The sequence below is a fragment of the Macrobrachium rosenbergii genome, chromosome 8 (assembly GCF_040412425.1).
Source record: "Macrobrachium rosenbergii isolate ZJJX-2024 chromosome 8, ASM4041242v1, whole genome shotgun sequence".
Classification (NCBI taxonomy): Eukaryota; Metazoa; Arthropoda; class Malacostraca; order Decapoda; family Palaemonidae; genus Macrobrachium; species Macrobrachium rosenbergii.
In genome coordinates this window covers 33,810,554-33,832,489 of record NC_089748.1, presented here as the reverse complement: position 1 = coordinate 33,832,489, position 21,936 = coordinate 33,810,554, and the positions used below count along the sequence as shown (strand labels likewise).

Here is a 21,936-nt window from a genome sequence, read left to right as displayed (position 1 = left end):
TATATCGTTGCCAGAAGCATGATTATGGCTAACTTTAACCTTAATTAAAATAAAAACTACTGAGGCTAGAGGGCTGCAATTCAGTATGGTTGATGATTGGGGGGTGGATGATCAACTTACAAATTTGCAGCCCTCTAGCCTCAGTAGTGTTTAAGATCTGGGGGCGGACAGAAAAAAGTGTGGACGGACAGACAAAGCCGGCAAAATAGTTTTCTTTTCAGAAACCTAAGAGGTAAAAATTCTCGTTTATATGATTACTTCTGTTACTCTTAATAATCTCGCAATATGTTATGGTTATCGGAGATTACGGCCAAAGATAAGGCAATGTGAACGACATCTGAATGACATAAACATCTATTTGGAAGATGAATATACAGTAATTCATCTTGCCTGACACGTGAAATACATTTTCATTGTAACCTGATACAATTTTGCCTTGAACAAAATGCTACTCTCGTATTTCTGTTCGAGAAAGGAAATCAAGTTGTTAGGTTATAGTAAAAGATAACCTTAGATAGTAGAGAGAAACTACTATAGAAGTATATTTAAATAATCAAAACAAATCGATATATATATATATATATATATATATATATATATATATATATATATATATATATATATATATATATATATATACATATATACAGTATATATATATTAAGTGATGGAAAGTGCTGATATGAACGTATGCATACACGCATGTATGTATCGTATACTCTATAACAAGCACACAAATGTCATGTACGTTTAGGAATACACGTGTGTATTTATATATCTATTTACACACTCATACACACACACACACACACGATGCAAGGACAAGAAAAACGGGTATTATTTATGTCCTAATTTATATTTAAATTTCTAGCACTTGAAGCATTGTATTACATGGTAGCATTATCACAGACATTGCGCATTATATAATAGCTTTCATAATTTCGGTTTTAAATTTCGTTGTAGGAACCCTTTTGAAGTAATTCTTAGCTTTTAATAGATCCTTTAGTGATATGTTCATTCGTCTTTCAAATCTTCTAAAGGTGAGTCCACACTACAGCAAAACGTTATATAAAAACAAGACGTCTACTTATCTTTTAATCACAAACAGGTTAAAAAAAAAGTCAAAGATCGTAAGGTGAGAACGAATCTTAAGCCTAAACGGGATTATCGTACGAAGCTCTGGCTATGACTGCCAATAAATCATTAACTTCTATTCTACCTGTTTGTGATGCAACCTAATACATTGCTTCATCTTCTTGGACTTTTGATATCAATCTTTGTTTTGTTCTAAATGGTTATTTCTTCCATTCCCTCCTTGATCTTAAAAACAAAAGCTTCATCTTCTAATGAATCAAGCAACGAGGGTGGGAAAACTTAAAAAAAGATAGTCGCGGAAGAAGTAAAACATTTGCACTAATGACGATAAAAAAAGGCCAATGAAAACATTATTGACACGTTGAAACCATATATTTCGGTTAACAAAACTTCTGTATCCCTGTGGTCAGGGATACAGAAGTTTTGGTACACGAAATATACGGTTTAAACGTGTGAATAATGTTTTTATGGGCATATTGATCTCCGTATTACACTGTTGGATTATAGTGATATTCGATATAGTTAACATTGTTAAAGAGTTTCGTTCAACCAACATTCGAAGAAGGATGATTACAAAAAGAATTTTAAAAACCCTAGAACTCTTACGTAACTTACAATACTTAGATTATAAACTTTACAATACTTGTATGACAACATACATATTCCTACAAAAGTAATCTATTTCTAAATCCATCTTTTAGAGCCGGAAGGCAACGGATGTGAATGAAGTGGGAAGGGAAATAAAGAGCCCCTTTTAAAAATGGCGGCGTCGTAGTCGCTTAGCAGACGACGGAATAGCATAACGATGTTTTTGTTGTGGGACGGACTGGTTGGGGATTGAGTGTTGGGGAAGAAAGAGGGAGAATGAGGGAGAGAGATTCTGAATCCATCTTTTGGAGCAGGAAAGCAATGAAATGAAATGGGAAATGGGGACAAAGCCTCTTTTAATAATGGCGGCGGCGTAGTAACTTAGCAGACGACGGAGGAACAGCAGCAGCGATGTTTTTGTTGGGGGACGGGGTAGGGTGTTGGGGGAGGGAGAGAGGAGAGAGGGAGAGAGCAAGAGATTTCGTCAGTGGCTCACTCACTCAGTGTAGGGTGAGCTGGTGTCAGGTGAACGTCTATCGCGGGAGGGCGCCATCATGTGAGAATCGCAATTGGAAAAAAAAGAGAGAGATTAAAATTTAAGGAATCGAATCATGCAGAGTGTGTTTGCTTATGGACGTATATTTTCGCGAGCCGTAGCCAACGGCATTTACACAGTCAGCACCGGTGGAGGAGGAGGTGGACAGCAGACGTCTCCATCTTCTTCTTCGACGACAGCAGCAGCAGCAACTACTACTTCGTCATCGTCGTCGTCTTCGCCCCCCTCTTCTTCTTCTTCTTCTTCCTCTGAGGCCGCTTCTTCTTCCTCTTCCTCCTCCTCTTCTTCCTCCTCCTCCTTTGTCGTATCGAGCAGTAGGCCTACGACGACGACCAATAGGAAGAAATTAAGGTTCCTGACGGCCGTCAGCGGCTTCCCGAAGAACAGGACCCTAGAGAAGGTCAAGCCTGGCAAGTTCGGCGACGACGCCTACTTCGTGGTCAAGCACGCCAAGGGCGATGTCATAGGTCAGTTAATTATATATAGATTTTTTCCTATTTTTTTAATTAAGGGTAAAAATATAATTTTATAAAAAGGGTAAAAATATAATAGGTCAATTAACGATAAAAAATCTATAATTTTTCCTCTTCATGTTTTTATTTGCGAGTAATCGAGATGTCATAACAGGTCAGTTAATTATATAGATTTTATTTTTTTAAATGCGAAAAGTCGTAGGTCAGTTAATAGAAAAACTATATTAATTTTTTTTATAAAATGAAAAAATAGGGCATTTTAATCATAGGTCGATTATGAAAGATTTTTTATTACATGTAAAAAAAACTAACGTAAAATTTGTGGGCATTTTGTTATGTAAATGAGGTCATTTTGTCCAAATTCTTAACTTCGACGCATAAACGTCAAAGTAGGGTAGCGTAACCTACGTTAGGCTCGTAGCCTAGCGTAGCCTAACCAGTGTTGCGTAAATGCAGCACAGCGTGAAGCGGCAGGGCCTTTCTAATAAATAATTGGGCCTATGGAGGCGAAAATTTTTTCTTTATTATATGACGAGGGTAGACATTACGTCTAGGCCTGTTTAAGACATGAGGAGGGTAGCCATTACGTCTTGGCTTATGAAGGTGAACAATTTTTTTTTTTGTAATGGGAAGGTAGCCATTGTGTCTGGGTGTATTAAGGTGAACAGCCATTTTTTTCAGTAATGGGAAGGTAGCCATTATGTCTGGGTGTGTTAAAGTGAAGCTTTAACAGCCAGTTTTTGGTAACGGGAAGGTAGCCATTACGTCTAGGTGTGTTAAAGTTAACAGCCATTTTTAATAATGAGAAGGTAGCCATTATGTCTAGGTTTGTTAAAGTTAACAGCCTTTAGACAGTAGCCATTATGTCTAGGTGTGTTAAAGTTAACAGCCATTTTTAATAACGAGAAGGTAGCCATTATGTCTAGGTGTATTAACGTCAACAGCCATTTTTTAATAATGAGAAGGTAGCCATTATGTCTAGGTGTATTAAAGTTAACAGCTGTTGTTTAATAATTAGAAGGTAGCCATTATGTCTGGGTATATTAAAGTGAATTGCTTTTTTTTTTTTTTTTTTTTTTTTTTTAGTAATGGGAAGGTAGCCATTATGTCTAGGTGTATTAAGGTGAACAGCCATTTTTCAGTAATGGGAAGGTAGCCATTATGTCTATGAAGATGAACAATGTTTCCTTAATTAACCAGGAGGGTAGCCATTTAGCCATTACGTCTAGGCCTAGGCCTGTTAAGTCGAACAGTTCATATGCGGAAGTTAGCCATATGTAGCTAGTTCGCCTAGCCTATATCCACGTTTAGCTCAGTCCTTGTGAAGTTAGACTTTTGCTCTAATTGCCTTGATGGAGTTTTGGGCCTAATTAATTTTATCCAGTCAAATAAGTTTTATGCTGGCTAAATGTAGGCTATTATTAGTTTTCTCTGTGCTTTGAATCTGTTGTTGAACATGGACAGACCTATTCTGTTGTCTGCATATATAGGCTACCTGTACTAGGCTTAGCTTTTCATGGAAAATTTTTACTTTCTGCCAATAGAGGCTTTCTATATAAAATTAGGGTAATTTTTGGAAGATTACAGCCAGCCATTTTTTGCATGAGAAACCATTTTAGTTTTTTCATGCAAAAATGGCCAGGAAATGATAGGGCACCAAAAAGAACCTAAAAATACCTACCTAACATAACCCAGGGGTGTTTACTGGTTACAATTTTTCCATATTAGCTATGGTGGGGGTAGGGGCGCCGGTATTGTCTTGCCTTGTAAGTCGTAATTTGATTAATTATTTTTCTCTGGTATTAACCATCTGCGAAGGTTATGTATCTAGAAGAAATTTTTTGTTTTGATGTGTTTTACTCAGGAAAAATATGAGTTATAATATGGAAGGTGGCTGTAGTCTTCCGAAAAATAACCAAAATTAGTGTCTCTGATTGTTATGATATGTGAAAGCTTGGTAATAATTTGTGTTAAAAAAAGTGGTTTTGAAATAAAGACTAAGTGAAATTGAAGACTACTACTGCTCCCCACTGGTTCAGTAACTACCAGTTTATGTGCAAAGTAGGCGCCATGTTTAGTATATACCATCCCCTTGGGAATGAGCATAAAACATGAACAGAAGACATTACATGTTCGGTTGGTGACTGGCAAGAACCAGGTTGTGGTAGTACTTTTCAGTTTTACCAGGCTTTTCACCCAACAAGTGAATGGGCTTGATGGAAAGGGCATTGGTAAGACTGAAGATTACTACTGCTCTCCTCTTGTTAGGTAAATACCAGTTTACGCTCAAAATGGACACCGTGTTTAATACCAGCTCCTGGGAAATGAATGTGAAAATATAAAGAAATGGTGGTAAATATCATAAACAAACAAAAGCACTAACTAAACGTGGTAAATATGCAGATTGGCAGCCTGATGGGTACCAGGCTGCAGTGGTAGTCTTTAGTTTTACCCTTGAATTTTCTCGAGTAAATTGGATAAGAAATAAAATATCACAAGAAAATAAAAATGTAATATATTATTTTACTGTAAGCTGTTATTGCATTTTGGACTTGAAAATATCATTTGTCTATGTTTTAATGCTTGCTTGTCTTGAGCATTTCTGCTATTTGTGTCATTAGCAGATGAGTATTTTTGAGGATATTTAATCTCATTCTTAGGCTTATATCGTACAGTTCTGGAGATCTTGTCATCCATAGTCCCCCGAATTGTATGATATAAATCATACAATTCCCACTGTATAGTCATACAGTGGGAAAGTGGGATTTCTGGGTGGGGAGAAACGCAAAATGAGTGCAGCATAAGGACTTCAACCCTAGTGATAGTTCTCATTGAGATTAAGATAAACTTATGGAATGTTTTCAAGCTGTTAGGCTATTATAAGCTAGGCTATTATAAGCTGGTACTCCAGGGTTAGGTTATGGGTGGTATGTCATTTGCTAATGAAGTGAATGTCAGAAACGTTCAAAGCGCACGTTAAACTTAGGAAAATTATATTTTCAAGGCCAAAATGCTGTAGTGGGTTAAAGTAAAATTTTGCCAAATATAATATAATGGTGAGGCGCTATAATTTATCGCCAGGTTCTTGAACCATTTATTTTTGTTACCGCGTAGCGTATCTCATGTTTTATGCATTCCTGACCGTTATTGTGGGTATGAGGCACTCCTTTTTTGTGATTCCTTCCCCCCCCTGTTCTGTAGCTCCCTATATACATTTTTTAGGGTGGGGCAAAACCAGTCGTGCAGCATTGAAGTTTTTATGTGTATTTTGGTATAGCACAATTGAGTTCACAATTGTACCTTCCATACCAGAGTAATTTAATCCTTAATGTAATGCCAGGAATGGTTAGATTAATTTCAGACTTCTCCAGTGGTCATGGTCTGAAAAATTCTAATAGAATAAAATAGAAAGTGAAAGAAAATATGAATATGATAATTTTAAGACCAGTCTCTTCACTTCATATGTCATAATTTGAATGCCACAATGAAAAACTAGGAAAAAAGGGCGTGACTAGAAGATGATAAAGCAAGTAGCCTAATGTAAGAGCTCTATTTTGTCATCTTAACATTAGATCATTCTTTAACAGCTGACTATCGATGCACATCCAACTACAGTAGTATTTCATGACAAAGCTAAAATGACCTTGCTGTAATTTGGCACCAAAATCCTTGGGCAGTAGGAAATTTGGCATTGTACCTTGTCTTTTTATATAGTTGCATAGCCTACGTATTCTGCGTTCGCTATAAATAAGAATAGGAGTGGCAGTTCAGTGAATAAAATCTTTCTAAAAGAGAACCATGGGTGTTATGGCTGCTTATTCATGAAAATTACTTTACTGTATATGTTAAACATTAAATGGTTGTAGGCGTAGCCTAAGTAAGACTCTACCTCGCATTCTCAAGATGTGTGAGGGTTAAAGCTATTCCGTAATATACAGATGTACAGAAAATAGACATAGTCTGATGATCACAGTAACAATCACAACAAATGCACATTACAGTGATCGCAAAGTATGTGTATTTACATTTGTGGAAGAGAAGTTTGTCCTGAAAAGTTTATAAGGGAAAGGTGCATCACTGCGTTGACCCTTTTATCGCTCTCACTTGTATGCTGCTGAGAGGGATTTAATTTCAGCTTGCATTGTTGAATATTACCTGTTTGTAACTGACCCATCCAGGTCGGGTGTGGAACATGTACGGGATATTTTACCGTTCATAGGATGTCTGATAGATGATTCTCTATATATATTGTGAAATCACCATGTAGTGAGACTTCACTTTATTTTACAGTATTACCTATAGTAATCAGTAAATTCTTGAGACCAGCATCCTTAGTAATGTGGCTTAATTGAACTGAGTGGTTTGATTTATTCACTGTTTATAGCTTATCTTCATAATCTGTGGTAGATTAACTGCCATTGTTTTTTTTGTAAATGTTGGGAAATTCAACCTCTCTTAGAATTTTTTAATCCAAAAGATAAGATAATAGCAGATTTTTTATTCCTGAGATAAGAGAACAGTTCATGCGCCTGCGGTGGCTACGAAAGTATCATTGAGTCATATCATTATCAGTGTGGTTGAACTGAACTGAATTTAGCAAAACAAAGGGGCATCGACATCTCAGTGATGTTTGGCATAAGCAGTTTCCAAAAAAAGACTGCCTTTCCCATTTGTTATAAGATCGTCTGGTACAATATTAGATATTGGTGCTAAATGACTATACTGTAAACATTTATGCATTACTCTTTGCCCAGATGCAGTCGGAAGGATTATTGCTAATGCTATTTAATTTTCCTTGTTCTTATTTATATTTTTTTTACCTGAAATTAATGGTATCTAAAATATAGTGCTCTGGTGGAGAAGATTGCAACAAGTAAAATCATCTGAGCCACCAGATGACAAGAAGAAGAGAATGCCAGTTATGAATTTAATTGTGCCTAAACAAAGGCTAGTTTATTGGACACTCCACCCTAATCCTTGAGAGGCTTAGCATCAGCAGATGATGCATATGCAGAGTGCCAAAAGGGTCGAATCACAATGAAATAACCCATGCCATTAGCACTGAGACGTCACGAAAATGAATGTCATGACCGACGTCTAAGTTTAACCAATGTGAAAAGGATGTTTTTGTGAAGTGGATGGGATAGATCTTTACCTTGGGATGCAGGAAGTTCATGCCTTCTAACAGTTTTGGCAAATATGTTTACATATGTTCTAGAATAATTTCCTACTGAGAGAGTCTTTGTGAGATGCGAGAAGATCTGGAAGAAGAATAAATATATTCTGCTAGCATAAGGCTTAGGTCATTTTAAAATGAGATGTATTTTTACAGACATCAGGTGAGTTGCAGTTGATGCCATTGACTAAAGAATGATAAGACTTACCATCTCTGAAGTTAGCAATAACGCTTAGATTGATGTATACTATATTAACCATCTCTGAAGTTAGCATTAATGCTTAGATTGATGTATACTACATTATTGATTTTAGGAAAAGCATCTTAATTTTCATGAAGTGCATGTTTCAGTGTTTTGCCATTTCTTCATTGCTTTTGTTTTGGAGAAATGTCATCAGTGACGAGGTTGGAGTGTTGTTTTTAACGGAAGGTGGTTTTTGGGCCGCTTGCAGTGGTAATCTTGGGGGACATAATTATGGCAGTCATTTGAGAGAAGTTGGATTGAAAAGTAATGTCCCTTCTGGTGGAATACCTTGACAAGTTGGATTCAGGTTCTTAAGATAAGATTTATTTTTTCTTCCCAGCGGCATACATAAGCATAAGATGACTGTATAATTATAACTGGATAACTGTAGCTTGACATCTGGATTCTATGCATGATAATAAGGCCAGTGCTAGCAAGTGATGACTTCCAAATTAGATGTTAACCATCTGTTGCACATGATTGGTGTTATTAATGATAATGAGCTGCTGATAAAATTGGTGTTATTGATGTAAATGAGTTGCTGATAAAACATTTCATTATATGGAGATGATAAGTGGCCTTGTCTATCTTGCAGTACGTAACTTTACCAGATGTTGGTCTCTTGATTATTGTATTCATCGAAGGACAACTAAGCAGAAGTCTTGGAACTGGAAAATTTTGTCGATGTGAACAATTCGTATGTGGGGACTTTGGTTATTTTAGCGTACTACTCCAACACAAAATGTGTAAAGGTGTGAAATTTCACAGTTGACTGATCTGTAAACAGATAGTATCCAAAGTTGGTAACCCTCCCTCATTTGTTCTGGGAGTTATTTTTTAAGAGTTACTGTATGGCATTCCAGAGGTTGTGAAGTTTTTGCCCTACGCTTTCTCTGTGAACCACTGATGGGTCCATTTTTATCACAAGGTTCGTCTAGGCTTGGGCGGCTGAATTTGTAAATATAGAGTACTGTATTTAGAATGTTTTGTCATATATTATCGTTCGTTAAGTGTACCACTGTCTGACTTGCTATCTCTCCTGTTAGTTTAAAGTAGCACTTTTATTTACTGTCATTTTTTTAATAACTTCCATACAGTATGGCTGCCATGTGAACCACTGTTGAGTGATTGCATAATTGTAATGTTCTTCAATATTACCTACATTCTTTTTCCCTAAGGGGCAGTCCTTGAAGAGCCAGCAATATTTGATCTGGGTGATAGTTGTTTTCTTGTCCAAGGAGTAACAACATTTGAGCTTCCAATGGTGTATCCAAAGCCTTACATTTTTGTGTTGGTAGATAATCCCATAATCATGCAGAGATTTAAGGCATTACTGTTTTTTGTCTGGGTGTACTGTTGCATTGATTTTGTCATAGTTCCTGTTTCAGAACCATATGTTGATGAGTCGTGTGTATGGGGAAGCTGCTTAAAGTTAGTTTTGGTAGTGATTTCCATTTGACAGTTACTTCAGGTTGGATTGTTTATTCATCTTTCTGATGGAAAGTAAAATTCGACGCAAAGCTTTGGTTGGTACTGTATACTGTATTGAAAATTAGGTAAAGTTTTGTATTAAAAGAAATAGGTTCTTGGCCATTACTTTTACATTGTGTTAAAATGAATGGAAGTTGGGAACTATTCAATTTCTGTAATGCCTGTATGTAGTGGAGTACATTCTGCGTACATTATACTTTACTTTACAGTATTATTTAAAAACCATGTCAGATATGTGAACCCTTGCTGTATCTGTTTTTGCTATACTGTATTTTATTTTTCATTGTTTTGATTTCTCTACCATGTTCCTGGTCTTGGAAGGTGAAATCGAGTGGTATGAGGCCTGTTTTGGATGATGTAGTGTCTTATTCTTTTGATTTTCATTCCAGTTTCGACTGATGTCGGGTACAGGTTAATTATCATCCGCTTTAATATCAGGGGCTGGGGAGTTGTAGTCTCGTACCACTTTACTTGTTGAAACATATCTCCCCTGAAGCAGTTGCAGCTGAAGTTGAGATTTATTTCCTTCAGTAGTATGGAATTACAACTTTGCATTTTTGGGGTATGGACTAACTTTGGTAGAAGCTGGCCAGACAATGAGGATGTGGCAGGGAACATTGCACTGTTTAGGCAGATACACATACTTATACACAGACTTACTGATCATCTAGAAGTCACCCATAAGATGCTGGGAAGTTTATAGTATCTCTCTCAGTTTTGCAAGTAGACTGTTGGAAAGAGCAGTATTGCTTTGGTTGTTTGGAAAATATACAAATTTCTGATGGTCTGATCTTCTTGTCAGCATGTATGAACACAGTCAATCTTTGCCAATTTACTTGCTGATCAAAAATAATATGAGGAGCTTAGTGATGATTTTAAATATTATTAATATTGACATATAGTATCCTTGTTTGCAATGGAGACATAACCATTTTGGTGCAGCGACACCTTAGTCTTCAACCCAACATTTTGTGACAAATTGTGAACGTTAAAAGAAAAGGTAATGAATATTACTAACACAAAATTTGTGGAGAATTTCAGTAGCTAGAACAGCACTTGGTTTGCTTCCATAAACTGTTGTGCCTGGAATGCACGTAATGATGACTATATGGATGATTGTATTCCACGAATGAGAAACTTATACCTGTTTTGATATTAAAAAGCAGGTGTTCCAGTCTTCCAAACAAGATTCTAGCAGAATAAAGCATTTTGATAGATTGAACTATAGCATTACAGTAGTTCTTATAAATTTTTTGTGGTACTGGGTGTGAGCAAGTTCTCAAAATCTGCAGATTTATGTCAACCTCTGGTTTTTTGTAACTGTCAGTTAGTCACACATCCTGTATTTTGCCTTTGTCCATTCTTAAAGTACATGGAATTCTTATCTCTTATCATGGATGAGCAAAGTTTGATGGTACTGTATCTGCTATCAGTAAATGCAAACAAATGTACCAATATTCTTGGTCCTTTTTCTTAAAGGAAATGAGAGTGTATGTGGTCGTTATCAAGACTGCTGAGGTGTTCGATATTGTTTCCAAGTGAGCAACAGTTAAATTGTTCTAAGAGAATGCTACCTAGGCCTACCGATTGAGGCTTTTCATTTTTATATAATGCTACAGTTGATCATTCATCATTATTCCCCGTTGACAGTGTAGAGAACTCAAGAGATGTTTTTAAAGGATGCATTTTTTAATGTAACTTATAAAAGCCAGTACTGTGTACTGTGTTTAGTATTCAGTGGCATCTTGAAAAGAATCTTAATTGAGATTTTTGTGTTTGGTAAGTTCAGGTGGCTGCAGTGCTCTCATTGCACATTTTCATGTTATGAAAATATTCTTGAGAAGTTATTAACATGAAACCAATTTAGTGCATTCAGTTTATATTTACCTGGTGAGCATAAGCTGTAAATGTACTGACATAAATAAATTCTCTTTTAACGATAAGTTTGCGATATTTAAAACCTTAAAACACCTGGCCTAGTTCTTTTTAAAAATTACCGGTGTACATTAGTCAAGACACCCTGGTATGAAATGTGATATTTGTGACTTTCACCAGTTGCTTTTAATATATCGTGGAGCGTGAGTTTAGAAATAACTGTACAGTAACAATGGCATCTGTTGTAGTTTTTATGCTTTTGAGTCGTTGAAGAAAATTTGATACAATGAGAGAATGGTAAATCATATAATTTTTGTGCCTTAAGTACAGTTTTAAAATATTAATAGCAGGGACTTACGACAGTAGGTAAAAGCATTTAGTATTTGCAATTCTCTGCAAGTCCAAAAATGTTTTAAGATGCTAAAACTGAAAATTAGGAGAAATCAAATTAAGTAACTTGCTGAGATATTGAAGATGAAAGAAAGCTTTCATGCATCATTTACCATAATCCCATGTTGGGGGGGGCCACCTCATGCAGTGCACTGTAGACATTACTTAAGGTTCTTTGCTGCGTCCCTTTGGCCCTTAATTACAAGTCCTTTCATTCCTTTTACTCTACCTCCATTCATATTCTCTCTCTTTCATCTTTCCACCCTCTCCCAACAATTATTTCAAAGTGCAACTGGAAGGTTTTCCTCCTGTTACACTTTGAAACATTTTACTCTCAATTTCTCTTTCAGCAGTGAATGACCTCATAGTCCCAGTTTTTGGTCTTTGGCCTAAATTTTATTTATATTCCATTTAGTCTAATCCATTGTTAACATTTGTTTGGCTTGATACACATTTAGAATACCTGGAAGGCTTTGGTCATGACATCTTACATTCTCAGTGCTATATGGTTTAATTCTTTGTATGCCCGTGATTATTTTTATTCAGGGCCTGTTGTGTTGTGTAACAGTTTGTGTAACTGGCCTGCTAATTGCTCCCGTTTATCACGAATTATTCTTTAGTAATATGTGATGCTATCATTCCATTTACTTCAGCATTGTCAGCTTCCATATAAGAAGAATGACGTTCTTATATTTGTCTTTTCGGTGCATGCAACAAGGAAGATACAGTGTATTACCGCTCAGCATACGCAATGAAACAGTTGAATGAAATGCATAGATTCACCATAGGACTAGTTATTGCCATCAGTCATGCTGGCGTCGTCTTTGCTTATCTTTTGTCATACTGTACGTGAGCGTAAATAACAGATTGGTTATTGAACTGGAGTGCAGTCTGTATTTGACACCAGGTTAGTTACGTATCAGAAAGTGAGAGTGAATTATATATGAATTGCCTTTCGGAATTCGAGGCCAAATGGATTTCACTGAGGAATTCCATCAATCCAGAGATGATGCTCTTACGACACGCAAGGGGAATTCTACTCGATGCAGTTAGAAATAGGTTTTTAGGAATAAACAAGCGGTGTTTTTGTGTTCGTGGGAATTTGTGAGGTTTGTGGGTAATTCGTAGATTTTTAGGATTGATTTGGTGGCGTAGGCGAAGTGGTTTGTTTGCGGTCGATATCGTTAGCGGGACAAACAGATGAAAATGAGACTATAAAGATAGACGTGAGCGGAATTATCGACGACTCGAGGATGACGCGGAGGGAACAACGCCCATTCTTCGTGTTCGGGCAACGGTGTTAGGCGCCTGTCTACGGCTCCTCCGCTGCTTGTTACCGTCTCTTCTTCTTCTTCTTCTTCTTCTCGGAGGGGCTGTCGAGTGACGTGAGTCAGCCCCGTTTTTTTGACCTTGTTTCTGTCGTCGTTATTCCTTTTCGCGAAAGACAAGGTCTGTGGTAATTGCGACTCTTATTACTGTGTCTGTGTGTGTGTGTCTACACTTCTTTGCCGCAGCTGATGTTTACCTCTGGAACGCTTTCAAGGTCGTGGCACCGGGAGTGTGTGTGTGGACGGGTGGGGGGGTGGGGGTTATTTCTTGCGAAACCTTAACCTTGTGGAAAAGGTTTATTATGCGCCGGTATATCTGGGAAGCTCGTCCTTCAGTTGTGAAGTTTAAGATGAATGTATAGTGACTGCTTGCATGTTCTCCTGGAATCGCCGCCTCCTGGGTGCTGCAGTTTCTCTCTCTCTCTCTCTCTCTCTGGGAACAAGAGTGCTTGTGTTAATGCATCTCGAGAACGGCTCAATGTTATTTTTGTTTTCTTTGCTTGCAATGTTGTGTCTGTTGAAATTTCTATTGAAGAACAGCTGAGGTACCACCGAGGAGTTTTCCCCACCCTCCTCCTCCTCCTCCTCCTCCTCCTCTTCCTTTTCTTCTTCGTCTTCTTCTTCGTCTAAGACTCTTCCTAGGCTGTTGTTTACGTCGTTTGATGGAATCGTCAGTACATTTGCAGGTGATCTGGTGCCCTGGTATTTGAAGATGGCTTGGGTCAAGAACCGAGGTGTTTATCTGTCGCGAAGATGCATCAACCTCGTTGGGACTTTCGTTATGGGATTACTGTTAGTGCTTTGGAGTTTTATGTCGGTTCGGTTGTAGGTGTATATTCTGTGTTGATACTGTCGATCTTAAGATGTGTATGTATATAAATGTAAATATATATATACAGTATATATATAAATACACATATATTTGTATATAACTTTTGTGGGTCAGTAGTTGGTAGAGCCCTTATCTCTCAATTGAAAGACTGTGGTTCGATTCCGATGTAGTCAGAAATTGATATCTGTGAAACACGTAATTGTATGTTGATTACTTATATAAATATATATATATATAGTATATATATATCTATAATTGTATGTTGATTACTTATATATATATATATATATATATATATATATATATATATATATATATATATATATATATATATACATACATTTGTAACTGTTGGCTTTGGAAGTATTTAGAAGAGACTGTTTTTACGAAGCCATCATCCTGTGAATATTCCTTTGTAGAATAGGCTATGGGACTAATTTCGTTCAGTATGTTTTACAACGTGAAATTGATTAAAATATTTACTATCCTTAAAGTTTCATATCCTTTTTTTGGGAGGGCGGTGTGCAAGTTCTTTTGTTTTTAAGGGGTAACATTAAACGCATGAGTGAATCAAAGGGTATATTCCTTTATTTACAAAGGAAGAGGAAACCCCTTTGGCCCTGGTATGGCAATTAGAAAACTCTCTCTCTCTCTCTCTCTCTCTCTCTCTCTCTCTCTCTCTCTCTCTCTCTCTCTCTCTCTCCGAGAAACTTGATCCGGCCTCGTGCCTTCTTCCCAATTGGGAATCCTGATGACTTAGTTGGCCGGAAGTGGGAATTTTGATTCCCTTTTATGAGTTACGTTTTTTTCTCATTCGTCATTCGAAATCACGTGGTTTGATTCTCTTGATCTCTCTCTCTCTCTCTCTCTCTCTCTCTCTCTCTCTCTCTCTCTCTCTCTCTCATAATATGTTTGTCTGTGTTTAGATCTTGAGAGTTTTGTCTCGTCATAGTTGCCACGTCATTGTTCATTACACCTATATTGAATTAGACGTGTTGCGATGTACCGGTATAGTTATTTTTAACTCACAGTTATATACTGTGTATAAACACACACACACACACACACACACATATATATATATATATATACATACATATACATACACATACATGTTTGTATATATGTATAGATATATGAAATTATATATATATAAACTATAACCCTTATAGTTATATATATATTTGCATATAATAAGAGTTATAAAATTGATATATATATATATATATCAAATACATGTTTACTAATTACTAATACTAGTAAGATTTGTCCCCACTGCCCCCCAGTTGAAATTCCTTTGTATTAAACTTTAACATTCACAGGTTTTGATACATTTGCCTATAATAAGAGTTGAAAATTGATTGAAAATTGAGCTCTATAATTTCAAATAGAGTTTTACTAATACTAATTTTCCTTTCACATAGATAAATACATTCGAGAATAGTATATTTTACTAATTACAGATTAGGCACATTAGTTTTGTTTAACTGGCAATGCCAAAAATATCTTGGCCCTATATTTAGGCTATGCACCCCCACTGATGGAATGTCATATGTATATATATATATATATATATATATATATATATATATATATATATATATATATATATATATATTCTGCAGTGGGCGCATGCGCTAGTTCTCCTATACACTAAGTTCCGCGACGCCGGTCTTGCATATCTGTAGACGGCCGTGGCAGTTTATCTGTTAACAGACAATTGCATGAAAATGGTAGTGAGGCAAAAGAAACTCCCTTTTGGAAAATGAAGAATTATCTAATAAATCACGAACCCAGGAGTGTTGCAGTAGTTTTAACTGTCACGGTGTTGCATTGCCATTATTCTCTGTCCGTCTGTCTGTCGAGAATTTCATATTAAAAGCTAGGAAATGATTTATCCCTCGTTTCCCTGAGCGAACAAACATCCAAACTGCTTTCTCCAAGCAAGCACCAATCCGCTTTTCCCCTCCCAATTAGCGGCGGGCACAAGAACTCATGCATTCTTCATGACGCATGTCATGAATGACTCTGTCCTCCTCCTCCTCCTCCTCCTCCTCCTCCCTCCATCTGCTCCTCCTCCTCCTCCTCCTCCTCCATCTGCATCAGCAGCATAACGAAGACATTGTTGTCAACGTAGCTGTGTAACGTCAGGGAACTTTCATGGGACTGCATTTTTGGCAACACTGTTGCCCTTCGCGCTACGCGGTTTTCGCACATTCGCCTTGGTTACACGTTCGGTGTCCGGTTTACTCCGCAGGGGTTAGTGCCTTCAGTGCTCTTCGTGCGGTGCACTGTAGGCATTACTTGAGGGTCTTTTGCAGCGTCCCACCCTCGGTCCCTAGCTGCAACCCCTTTTATTCCTTCTACTCTAACCCCGTTCATATTCTCTTTCTTCCATCTTACTTTCCTCAATTCTCTCCTAACAGTTGGTTTCAGCGCAACTCCGAAAGGTTTTCTTCCTGTTACACCTTTCAGACCTTTTTATTTTCAGTTTCCGTTTCAGCGTTGAATGACCTCATAGGTCCCAGCGCTTGGCCTTTGGCGTAAATTCTGTGTTTTATTATGTTGTACTTTATGCTAATTTTTTTTTTATGTTTTGGTCAGATGATTTACTCTGGTGCGGTTATATAATACTATCATATAATGTATTTATCGATCCTAATAATAAGAAAGTAGTATTAACTTGATTTGGAATAGAAGTTTGGAGTGGAACAAAATTTAGGCTCAAGGCCAATCGCTGGGACCTATGATGATGAGGTCATTCATTGCTGAAAGGGAAACTTCAAGTAAAGAGGGCTGAAAAGTGTAACAGGAGGAAAAACCTTTGACAGTTGCGCTATGAAACAATTATTTGCAGAGGGTGGAAAGTAAGATGGAAGAAAGAGAATATGAAAGGGGACGCAGCAAAAGAAATGAAAAGGGTTGCAGTTAGGACCCTTAGGGACGCCACAGAGAACGAGTCGATGCTTTAAGCTTTCGAGAACCTGTCGGTGTTTGGTGAACTGCCTCGTATGATAAGACGATGTTATCGCTTTAGTTGTTCTGCGTACAGGTACTTGGTATAATGTGATATGTGAGTTCAGGTAGGACGATTCAGTGGTAAAATGAAGTCGAAATTATACAGTCATTTTTGTGCGTTATATGATATATGGGAAAATGGATATAATTATCAGAATTTGGATAATTTGAATTAGTGTTATTGTCAGCCAGCTGGTAGATTAACTGTGAGAGTTTTTGACTGATCATCACTAACTGGAAAATCAACATATTTGGTTAACCTTCTTACCAGACACTTCCAGAATCTCTCTCTCTCTCTCTCTCTCTCTCTCTCTCTCTCTCTCTCTCTCTCTCTCTCTCTCTCTCTCTCTCTAATTTTATGATAGTCTTAACTGGAAAATCAAATTTTCTCTCTCTCTCTCTCTCTCTCTCTCTCTCTCTCTCTCTCTTATGATAGTCATTAACTGGAAAATCAAGTTCAGTTAACACAGTTTGATAGTCACTAACTGGAAAATCAACATATTTGGTTGACACTTCCAGATTCTCTCTCTCTCTCTCTCTCTCTCTCTCTCTCTCTCTCTCTCTCTCTCTCTCTCGTATTTTTCCCTTGAAGGTTCTCTTCCGGTTCATTGACTTCAGTGACGAGTGAAATTCAATCTCCTCCTCGCCTGGGAAAATTGAAATGGAATTCGTGTTAGGACAGAACGTAATTAGTTTGAAAGACTTACGGGGCTTTTTATGACAAGGGAATGTTGTTTGTTTTGAGAAATTCTGGTGAATTTAGACAAAATACTACACATTACCAATAACACTTTGAATGTGAAAAGTTTTGGTGAGTTTATACCGTCTGTTACGTATTGCCGATAAAGCTTTGAATTTAAATGGAACTGAGAAGTGAATTTTGTTTAATTCTGCTAAGGAAAGATTTATTGTACTTCCGTTGATCGAAGACATTGTTTATTTCAGAACAGATTATTATTATTATTATTATTATTATTATTATTATTATTATTATTATTATTATTATTCAGATGAAACTTGTTTATGTGGAACAAGCCCGCAGTGGCCATTGACTCTAAATTCAAGCTACCAAAGAATATTGTGTTCATAGGAAAAAAGTAACAGAAAGTAATTGGCAAGAGATCACTTATCAGAGAGAGAATAGATTAATAAATGAGTAGATAAAAATGTAAGTAAAAGATTAAATGCAAGGAGATTTCGTAAGTTATTCAATACTAACAACTTGAGAGGCGTAGCCTGTACGAGATTTTATTTCAGTTTATCAAGACTGACGCAAGATAATTATGTTATAGACTCCGTAGGGGGCTAGTGCTGTCAGTGCACCTCACGTGCGGTGCACTGTAGGCATTGCTGAAGGTTCTTTGCAGCGTCCCTTCGGCCCCTAGCTGCAACTCCTTTCATTCCTTTTACTGTACTTCCATTCATATTCTTTCATCTTACTTTCCACTCTCTTCTAACAATTGTTTTCCTCCTGATATGTCTTTGTAACCTTTTTCTCTCAATTTCCCTTACAGCGCTGAATGGCCTCATAGGTGCCACCGCTTGGACTTCAGCCTAAATTGTATATTCTGTTCTAGTATATTATAGGTACTTAAACAAAGCCACTCCAACATCTAAAAACATAACAGACACCTCACACATCTCGAACTGTCGACCTAACCGCCCAGTTCTCCTCGCTGCTGGGAGAACGGGAGCTGGGGATTTGGTACAATACATGTACACATTCGTTACCGGGGTCTAAGCGATGTCAGGCAGGGCAGCCGATCGAGGCTACGGCCTACCCCACCGCCAAATCAAAGTCCTTCAAAAGAAGGCATCGTGCTTACCCCCATATAAAAATGGGGAAAAAAGCACGTTAAAACGAAGAAGTTATATGATAGATACTCATTTAAATATATGCACCTACAGTAATTTTCTGTTGGGCTTGGACAGTTTCCAGTATCAATATGTCGAGGTATTGGACCCGAGTCCAGAAGCAGGAAATAACTATTATAAAAACGGACAGAAAAAAACTGTATCAACCAGCTGGTAGCGCATGCGTATTGAGGCCTTGAATAAACAGCTGATTAGAAGGAGGGGAACTTTTGACATGTCTTCGCAGTGTCTTCTCGGACTCTCGGACTATGTCAGAAAAGTGTTGCTCTCTCTCTCTCTCTCTCTCTCTCTCTCTCTCTCTCTCTCTCTCTGTCAGATCTTTTGGAATGTCTTAGCATCTTCTGGAACGATTTCAGAAAAGCGTTACAGACTCTCTCTCTCTCTCTCTCTCTCTCTCTCTCTCTCTCTCTCTCTCTCTCTCTCTCTCTCTCTCTCTCTCTCTCTCTCTCTCAGATCTTCTGGAATGTCATTGGAAAGAGAAAAGACATTAGAAACACTTAAAAATAAAATTGTACAATCTCTCTCTCTCTCTCTCTCTCTCTCTCTCTCTCTCTCTCTCTCTCTCTCTCTCTCTCTCTCTCGTAGAAATACTTTGGAAAGAGATAAAAATAAAAAATTGACTCTCTCTCTCTCTCTCTCTCTCTCTCTCTCTCTCTCTCTCTCTCTCTCGTAGAAATACTTTGGAAAGAGATATTGACATTAGAAATACTTAAAATAAAAATCTGACTTCTCTCTCTCTCTCTCTCTCTCTCTCTCTCTCTCTGTTGATGCCTGTTGCTTCATCTCAATGTCAAAAGGTCAGGGAAGCAAGTCACAGTAATTTTACTGTTCTTTCTTAGTTCTGCTTTGTGAAATCTTAGTTGTGCTTTGTGTGAACTTGGGGAGTCCATTTTGCCTTCGAGATTTCGCGTCACTTTCAGCCGAAGAAGAGAGGAATCTCTGTCACAGCGTAACTGATCTGTAAGTGCAAGTGAAGTCTTACCCTGTGTGTATTTTTGTCAGGAATTTGGTTTTAAATAGCCTGGTATGAGCTGTTTGCTTGAAACGACCACTTCTGGTGTTCACTCCTCTTTTATTTCAGTTGTTGCAAAATGTTTAGTTTTTATTTCAGCTATTGAAAAATATTAATTTTACTTCAGTTAGGGGAAAAAATTTTATCTTTTATTTTCAGTTATTGGAAAAATGTTTAGTCTTTGTTTCAGTTATTGAAAAAATGTTCAGCTTGTGTTTCAGTTATAAAAAAATTTATCTTTATTTCAGTATTGAAAAAAAATTGATTTCTTATTTCACTTATTGAAAAAATGTTTGTCTGATAGTTGTTGAAAAAAAAATGTTTATTGGAAAAAAAATTTTATGTCACGAAATGGCCACACATGGGTTTCTTAATACTGTTTATATCACTATGATTAAATTTTTTGTTTATGTTTAATTAGCCTTTAGAGTATATTTTGTAAAGTGTTACACAATGAATTTATTGATTATTCATCAGATATATTTAATTTTCCTCCATTTCCTCTGTGGTTGATTAAATCCAGTTTGTTCAGTGTGGGCTTTTCAAAGTCGCCGGCAGATCACCACATAAGTTTTTATATAATGACGTCATCTTCGGATTTTAGCCTCCATGGGTAAAGATCAGTTGCATTTGGGCAAATGTCAGCTTGGATTACTCTTGATAATATGCTTGGATCTCTCTCTCTCTCTCTCTCTTGCTTTCTGAACATTTTTTTTTGGGGGGGGTTGCCATCTCTCTCTCTCTCTCTCTCTCTCTCTCTCTCTCTCTCTCTCTCTCTCTCTCTCTCTCTCTCTCTCTCTCTCTCAGAACTTACTCCACAAATGCCTGTTGCAAGATTCTGTGCATTAATTTAATATTTTTCGGGAGGAATAGAGTTGCTAGTCTCTCTCTCTCTCTCTCTCTCTCTGTGTGTGTGTGTTTGAACGTACCTCTACAAAAAGAGTGATGCAAGTTTCTCAACAGTAATTTTTGGGATGAGGTATGCTACTCGTGCGCTCTCTCTCTCTCTCTCTCTCTCTCTCTCTCTCTCTCTCTCTCTCTCTCTCTCTCTCTGTCTGTGTGTGTGTGTGTGTGAACGTCTGTTTGCAAGATTCTCAATATTAATTTTGGGATGAGGTGTGCTAGTCTCCCCACCCCCACAGATGGTCACGGAAGCCTGCCCCCTTTATAAAGTATATATATTATAACATAGACTAACTGTTTATCTTGGCATTCTGTAATGGTCACCCATCCAAGCACTTAACAGAATACCAGCTGTGTATGAAGGTTATTCAGTTAAGTTTTAATTTAGTAACTCCAGTGCTTGAGAGTACAACTTGGGTGTAGCATTGAGCTCCGCTCGCACTGTGGAGGTTGGGGAGCCTTATGCCAGCAAAATGATTATTTTCTATAGTCAAGCGTTATTCTTTTATAGTCATTTGAGTTCGGCAGACTTGACATTTAATGTGGTTAACAAAGGGAAACAAAGGATAGTGGCATTCCTAACAGGTTTCTTGTTCAGTTAGTACCGGTACCTTGTATGCCCTTTTTTATTTTACATGGAACTAACTGAACTCATTCATTGAATTCACAAGAAAAAAAGCTGAACATAGTTGACTCAAGAAGAGCTCTGTGTTTGTAATTGTGGTCTGGTGATAGAAATTCATTTCTCGGTATAATGTGGTTCCGATTCCACAATAAGCTGTAGGTCCCGTTGCTAGGTATCCAGTTGGTTCTTAGCCACGTAAAATAAATCTAATCCTTTGGGCCAGCCCTAGGAGAGCTGTTAATCAGCTCAGTGGTCTGGTTAAACTAAGGTGTACTTAACTTGTAATGTGGTCAGTTTTCATTGCAAAAAAATTTTGTGAAACCTTATTTCCCTAAAGAATTGAAGTGTAACACACTTCCTCGTAGGGGTTATTGCCGTCAGTGCGCCTCATGCGGAGCACTGTAGACATTACTTGACGTTCTTTGCAGCTACCCTTCGGCCCCCAGCTGCAACCC

At 37.4% G+C, this 21,936-nt stretch overlaps 1 protein-coding gene across 1 annotated transcript in view; it reads left to right on the top strand.

Moving 5' to 3' along the window:
• Positions 1 to 1,941: 1,941 nt before the first annotated feature.
• LOC136840676 (protein phosphatase PTC7 homolog) overlaps positions 1,942 to 21,936 on the top strand; it is a 361,532-nt gene continuing 341,537 nt past the window's right edge. The window contains exon 1 of the mRNA XM_067107391.1: positions 1,942 to 2,706. Coding sequence (XP_066963492.1) covers positions 2,295 to 2,706 — 412 coding nt within the window. The 5' untranslated portion in view covers positions 1,942 to 2,294. The remainder of the gene's footprint in view (positions 2,707 to 21,936) is intronic.